At 44.0% G+C, this 7,473-nt stretch overlaps 1 protein-coding gene and 1 pseudogene across 1 annotated transcript; both read left to right on the forward strand.

Annotated features, from left to right (window-relative positions):
* Positions 1-929: 929 nt before the first annotated feature.
* On the forward strand, positions 930-1,504 carry CETN1 (centrin 1). Its single transcript, XM_059704910.1, has one exon. The coding sequence runs from the start codon at positions 986-988 to the stop codon at positions 1,502-1,504; it is 519 nt and encodes a 172-aa protein (XP_059560893.1). The 5' UTR covers positions 930-985.
* A 1,076-nt stretch (positions 1,505-2,580) lies between these two features.
* On the forward strand, positions 2,581-2,962 carry LOC132239030 (insulin-induced gene 2 protein-like; annotated as a pseudogene).
* Positions 2,963-7,473: the final 4,511 nt, after the last annotated feature.

The following is a 7,473-nucleotide window of genomic DNA, read 5'->3' on the forward strand; positions in this document are numbered from 1 at the left end:
TTCTTTCTTTTTATTTAAAAGGCTTCCAGTTTCCTCTTGCCTCTCCATTCTCAGGAGGTAATTTTGAGTCCCTACCTGCTCTGCAACATCTGCCTGTGTCCACTGCCAAGCAGGGCAATCAGAGAGTGGGTTTCAGCCCGGCCTGATTGGATGATAAACAGTGAGAGTAATGTGCTGCTAGAGGGTTTTTTTTTTTAATGCCCGAATACCAGAATGCAGTATTCCAACCCGTCTCTGCAAATCAAAAGCCTAGTGAATGAAATTATGACCACTATTCGAGTGCAATTACACTGAGCATATAAAATTGAAACACGGGGAGTAAATCATGCAGTTGGATATTACATTTCCTATTCCAGTGTGTGCCAAATAAACCAGTGAAGTGTTATTATTGTGGAGCATAATGTCAGGAGACAAACTTCTACAAATTTTATACATAACTTTTTCCATTTTATCTGTTTTCCATTTATGTCCATTGCAACACGTGGTGTGACTTTTAATATTCTCTCCTCCTTCTTCCCCCACACTTAATGCCAAGGGATCAAACCCAATCTTGATTATCCTAAATTTACCCTCGAGTAATCTCAGCCCAAGAGGGCTTTTAAAAAAAAAAAAAACTAGTTTGGAAAAGGAGGGAGGACTCTCAATAACCCTATACACCTGGTTCTGCAGATTCTGACAAATGGCCTGGAAAGACGAACAAGTGCCAGTGCGCTATGGAGGACAGCTGTGGCGACAGGCAGCCCGTGCCGGAGCGGGTCTCCGCTGGTGGAAACGGGGTAATCACTCAGGGAGCTGCGTGCGGCTTAGAGCGAAATAAGATCTCGCAGCCGCGGAAGGCTGGTGAGCAGGCCTCCCGGGAGAGCGCGCGGACAGGGTTGGGGAACGAAGGAGGCCGGGCCACGCCCGCGCTCCAGGTGGGGGCGCCCGGCGCGAGCTGGGGGACCACCGTTAAAAAGGTAACCGCTGCCGGACGGACGGACGGACGATGGCTTCCAGCGCTAGGAAGCCAAGTGTGGCCTCTACCAGCCAGAAGAAGAAGTCGGGCCCTCAGCCCGAGCTCACCGAAGAGCAGAAGCAAGAAGTTCGTGAAGCGTTTGACCTCTTCGATGCCGATGGGAGTGGGACCATCGACGCGAAGGAGCTGAAGGTGGCCATGAGAGCGCTGGGCTTCGAGCCCAAGAAGGAAGAGATGAAGAAGATGGTCTCCGAGGTGGACAAGGAAGGCACCGGGAGAATCAGCTTCAACGACTTCTTGGCCGTGATGACGCAAAAGATGGCCGAGAAAGACACCAAAGAAGAAATTCTGAGGGCTTTCCGGCTCTTTGACGATGATGAGACCGGGAAGATCTCTTTCAGAAACCTGAAGCGCGTGGCCAACGAGCTGGGGGAAAACCTCAACGACGAGGAGCTGCAGGAGATGATCAACGAAGCGGACCGGGATGGAGACGGCGAAGTGAACGAGGAAGAGTTCCTTCGCATCATGCAGAAGACCAACCTCTATTAACGCCAGCGGCTTCCCCGTCACGCCCCGCGGAGAGCTTGCTGACCCGCTGGGCTCCCTGCTTCTGCTTTGTGCAACCCTGAGTTAGAAGACAGCTCGATCCCTCCTCTTGCCTCCAGTTTGTCTAGATGTTTCTATTCCCAAATGTTTGGCTCAAGTATAGAATTTTAAAGATGCTTTCAATGTGAGTTTTGTTTCTTCATTCTCGAGAGCAGACCTGGGGCACTTTTGGTTGAAGTTTTTAAACGGGGGGGGGGGGGGGGGGGGGCCTGAATCTTCAGTCTGCTCACCATTGGCTCTGCTTTGGTGGACATCCGTGAAACGGAACCCAGGATGGCTTCTGGGGACAAACAGCCATGAGGTTCCCTTGTCACTTCTTTGGTTGTCCTAAATGGTCTCACTTCATATATTATTCCTTAAATTCTAGTCATTGATCCAGCATGATGAGCTGGAATCAGCCAGTAGGTATCCTAGCCATTGCTTCTCACTGAACTGAGTACTGATTTGAAGGAAATCAGTTCAGCCACTTACTGAGCTCAGGAAAGTCACTGTTCTGAACTATAGGCTTGCCTCTAGGTGGTGCTAAGTTGTACAATTTAGACTCTTCCCAGATTGCATCACATGCAAATGGTTCTTCATTTGTGTGTCAATCATCCACTGTGGATTATCCAGAGCCGGAATGTATCCGTGGGCCACAGAATAAAAGTAAAATTTAATATCGGCCCAAGTGAGGTGTAATTTACTGAAGAGATTAAGCTAGCTAATGATCTTAGAAGATGGTGGAGGCAGGGGATTTCTGCGGTGATTGGGTTATTATACCCCTGCATTGACAGGCATCTAGAACCACATAAATTTAAAAGACCGTCAAACCTCAGAGGGAAAGTAGGGGAGGGTGAGGGTAAGGGGGAGAGATCAACCAAAGGACTTGTATGTATGCATATAAGCCTAACCAATGGACACAGACAACAGGGGGGTGAGGGCATGAGGGAGGGGCTGGGGGGTGGGGTAATGGGGGAATAAGGACACATATGTAATACCTTAATCAAGAAAGAAATTTAAAAAAATAAATAAAAAAGAGAGGGTGCTCCAGTGTAATGCGGTGCGTAGCCGCCTTTGTTGGTATAAATCATGCCAGCGCTAAAGGGGACTTTGATAACAACATACAGTTGTCTCACACTGGCTGCACTCTCCATTGGACTGTGGTGGACTTTTGATAGATTTCGAACTGGTTTTGGCCTGGAGTAGGAATTGCTTTCTTGGCAACCTTGGTCTCTCAACTGCTAGTCTATAATGGTGTTTATCAATATGTTTCTCCAGATTTTCTCTATGTTTGCTCTTGGTTACCATGTATATTTTTTGCTGGAGGCATAACAATGGGAAATATTGGTCGACAACTGTCAGTGTCTGAATGTAAAGTTATCGCAGAAAAATCTCATCAGGAATGAAGAAGGCAAAAATATATTTTTTTGTACAAGTTAGCTAATGATTTTGAGTAAATATTTACAAATGTAAGATCTTAGTTTAGAAAATTCTAAAAAAAATAGAATACATTTTAAGGTATTTATCTGTCCTTGGAAAGATCAACAAGTGTTTAGTTATTAACTACTATAACATAACTGTAGTCATTTAATTACTGCTTTATTACAAGCCATTATCTACGTGCTAATTCTTAGACTACATTGGTTCTTGATACCTGATATTTTTCCACCTTTAGTATATAGTTGATGTCAGAATGTCTGGCATAGAAATAGTTCTCTGTTTTATAATCCCAGGAAACTATTTCATTGTGGCTTGAGTATGTGTTAATATTATTTGTTTTCTGTTAATAATTAAGCCTTTCTTGCTTTGAAAGAAGATACCTACCCTTTTGAATATCTATAAATCTGAAGTCAGGGAAAATTTAAATAATATAATTATGGGAAAATTATATATATCCCCACAGAGGGTGTCCCCAAAAAATGTATACACACTTTAACAGCCAACAGCTCAATTTTGAAAATAAAGTGTATTTTAATAGACACTGCCTTTATAATTATTCAAAATGTGTGTAGACATTTTGGGGGGGGACACCCTATATGTTGAGATGGAGGCCTAGACTAATTTTTGATAATGCACAGCAAAACTATTAAATAGGCAAGGTATTTTTGTCACAACTAAACCTAAATTAAATCCTCAAAGTCCCATTAAGATAAATGCTGAAATTCTAGAGAATTTGTCACTTGTTTTGCCAGCAGTTTTACCCTTCAGAGGGTGGGGAATCTAATCAGGGAGCTGCTACTCTGGACTTCATTCTCATGAATGGGGACTAATTTGCCAAAGCAGGAGGACGAGCTGAAGTGATGGGTATGTGGGCACTCGCTGTGAGATCTTGCTGAGGCGGCTGGCACCAGACAGGGAACTCACCCAGGCTGCAAATGTTAATAGTTCAGGTTCAAGGTCTTAGTGTGAACTCGGGTGCAGGTGTAGAGAATTCGTGTACCATTTGGGCCAGCATCAGTGTGAAGGGCCTGATCTGAGAGCAAGCGGAGGGTGGCATTCTGGAAAGCAGGGAGCTTCTGGCATCCTGTTGACCAGTTTGGGCCCCCAAATCCACATGTGGATCAAGGTAGAAATACCCCAAACAAAGAAAGTTGGCAGAAACGAGGAGTAAGCGTCAGAGCCTCAGCCAGCTGGGCTGGACCGGCCTGGCACCTGGCCCATCAGAAGGTAGAAATGAACATCGGGAACCTGCCGTCAGGCTGCTCAAACACCTGGGGTCAACCATGAAGGCTGCAGCCCGGTACCTAAGAGTTCCCCTGAGGGTGCAATCCACCCCACACAAAGGAAGGGGGCTCCAGAATACTTCTGAATCCCGCTCACAGCTAAGGAAGAAACTCTTGCTGCACGATTAGTCTTGTTTCTCAGTTAGCTATACTCTGGGGGACAGAAGGTAAAGGGGGAGAGGGGAAATGACTAGAGCAGGTCTAGACATTTGAATTTTCGGAGAAGTTAATCATACATGTCTGGCTGGGTCAGACATATATCCTAGTCTTTACAAAGGCAGAACACAAAAAAAATTCAGAGTTCCTAGCCACTGTTGCTCAGAGGTTGAGCATCGATCTATAAGCCAGGAGATCATAGTTAAATTCCAGGTCGGGATACATACCCAGGTTGCGGGTTTGATCCCCCCTAGCGGCCATGAAGGAGGCAGCCAATCAATGATTCTCTCCCATCAGTAGTGTTTCTCTCTCTCTCTCCCCCTCTCCCTTCCTCTCTCAAATCAATAAAAAAATATTTTTAAAAGATTTCAGAGAGAATTTATAGACACATTTTTGCCAATGAGGAAACATAGCTATAAAGCTTGGGAATAACTAACAGTAACTTTCCCTGGGTTATTACAAGTGGTCCCCATAAAAAGCAGGAAATATACAAAGGAACTCACGGGACTAAGTAGGGACCTCAATGATAAGCCCTTGGTTTCTAATGATAAATGGGACAGATGAGAAAGAAAGGAGCACAGGGCCGAGAATGAAAATATGAGCGCATCAGAGCTGCGTCACTATCAAGAAAAGCAAATGCCGCAATAGGGCCACGGGCAGCACAGGGAACTTTATCCTCAACATTCTGGTTGGTCACCACTGTCTGAGCCCTTACATATTCCAACCCCAGGCCACTACTCTGTCCGTACAAAGTGGGTAACCAAGTGCACTACCAAAAGTTCTGCACGCCGGAAGATTTCCCCCTTCACCGCTGTCTCTGGCCCCCTCTGTCGTCCATGACATGCCAAGGGGACCCATCCTGGACTCAAGCCAGCCTTTTTACTCCTCCAGCAGCTGCTCCTAGGGGACCCACTACCCACGTGGTCCTACGTAGGAGCTGAGGAAGCCGCTCTGGCACAGCTCGGTGGATGGCATGGGGTGCCTCCTCCTCAAGCAGCTTACGTGGGCCCTCTAGCGAGACCTGATCCCAGATATATCGTTTCTTTTTTCAGTTTCCTAAGGTGGCAGATTACATGATTTCTTTTAGACCTTTCTTCTTCTCTAATATATGCATTTAATGATATAAATCTCCCTCTAAACACTGCTCTCGTTGTATCCCACACATTTTGATAGGTAGTGCTTGCATTTTTATTTAGTTCCAAATATATTTTTTTTCGAGACTTCTTTGACCTATGGGCTATTTAGAAGTATATTGTTTAAAAAAGCTGTAATACATTTATACCATGGAATACTATGCAGCAGTAAAAAAGAGGGCTCTCTTACTCTTTGGACAGCTTGGAGGGACCTGGAGAGTATTATACTAAGCGAAATAAGCCAGTCAGAGAAAGACAAGTATCACTTGATCTCACTCATATGTGGAATCTAATGAACAAAATAAACTGTTGAACTAAAATAAATCCAGAGGCATAGAAGCATGGAATTTCAGAAGACTGTTGAATTTCAGAGGGAAGGCTGGAGTGTGTGGGTGTGTGGGTGGGTGGGAGGTAATCAACCAAAGGACTTGTATGCATATATGCATAACCCATAGACACAGACAATAGGGTGGTGAAGGCACCAGCAGTGCACTAGGATTCCCTTTTCTCCACATCCTCACCAGCACTTGTTATTTGTTGGTTTGTTGATGGTAGTCATTGGTAGCCATTCTGACAGGTGTGAGGTGATACCTCATGTCGTTTTAATTTGCATCTCTCTAATGAGTAGTGACTTTGAGCATTTTTTCATGTCTCTTGGTCTTCTGTATGTCCTCTTTGGGGAAGTGTCTATTGAGGTCCTTTGCCCATTTTTTAACTGGATTGTTTGTCTTCCTTGTGTTGAGTTGTATGAATACTTCACATTAATTTGGGAAATTAACCCTTTGTCAGATGCATCATTGCCAAATATACATTCTCCCATACAGTGGGTTCCCTTTTCATTTTGATGTTGGTTATGTTCCTATCATAAATGTGCAGAGGTACGGATTGGATGAATATTTTCCCAAGATGCCACAGGTATTTCAGGCTTTTGATGTTGGGATGCCATACCAGGCATCTCTATTTTCATATGGGCTTCTTGGATGTAAAATAAAATGAAATGTATTTAGATAGAGAACCTTTAGACTCACAGATTTCATTTTGATTTTAACAACCAAACAAAATTACTTTTCCTACATAAGAATATTTTATTACTACAGTTGATGATGATTACTTATAGAAAACATGCCTGACTTATTATTGATCTTGCCTAATATGTTTACAATTCAGGGTGATGATAAAGGTGATATGTGTGATTTTAATATATAGCCAACATTTAAATAGCACTTACTCCATACCACCCACTGTTCTAGGAGCTTCTACCTATTCTATTGCTATCTCCATTTCATAGAAGAGAAAGCTGAGGCATGGGGAGATTAAGGAATTGATGCATGGCTACATAGCTAGCAAGTGGGGAAGGGAAGATTTGAACCCAATCTCTCTGGCTCTTGAGTCCAGACTCAAAGCTTAAATAATATCCACCATCCTAACACCCTATTTAGTTTAAATAACTTGTCAGGACCTGTCTGGTACAGTGCATGTGTCCCCTTCGAAGGTCACACACTTAGCCAATGGTGCTTCTAGACTCAGAATATTTTTGGAACTCCTTTTGTGTAGACAGTCTGAAAACCTCCAGCATATTCTTCTGGAGGCAAGTCTAACTTCATTGAGACTGGGATTAATTTTTGGAAATCGCCTCAAATTATTTGTACTCAAAGCTTATGAACAGAGGGGCTGGAGAAGCTGGATATTATCATTTGAGGTTTCAAACAGTAAATGCCACTGAAGGAATGAGCCTAATTTCTGTGAATGGTGTGTAAACTGGCTATGAAGGCACCTCCAAAAGAGGCACCAGAAAGGTAGTGACGGATGACCTCTGAGTGAGCATTGTTGGAAGAAGCATCTAATCACCAAGGCAACCGGTGTTGTGAGGGAACAACACTCACTGGGATATGTACATCTGGTGCTGTCATCTTCAACGTTA

The sequence above is a fragment of the Myotis daubentonii genome, chromosome 8 (assembly GCF_963259705.1).
Source record: "Myotis daubentonii chromosome 8, mMyoDau2.1, whole genome shotgun sequence".
NCBI lineage: Eukaryota > Metazoa > Chordata > Mammalia > Chiroptera > Vespertilionidae > Myotis > Myotis daubentonii.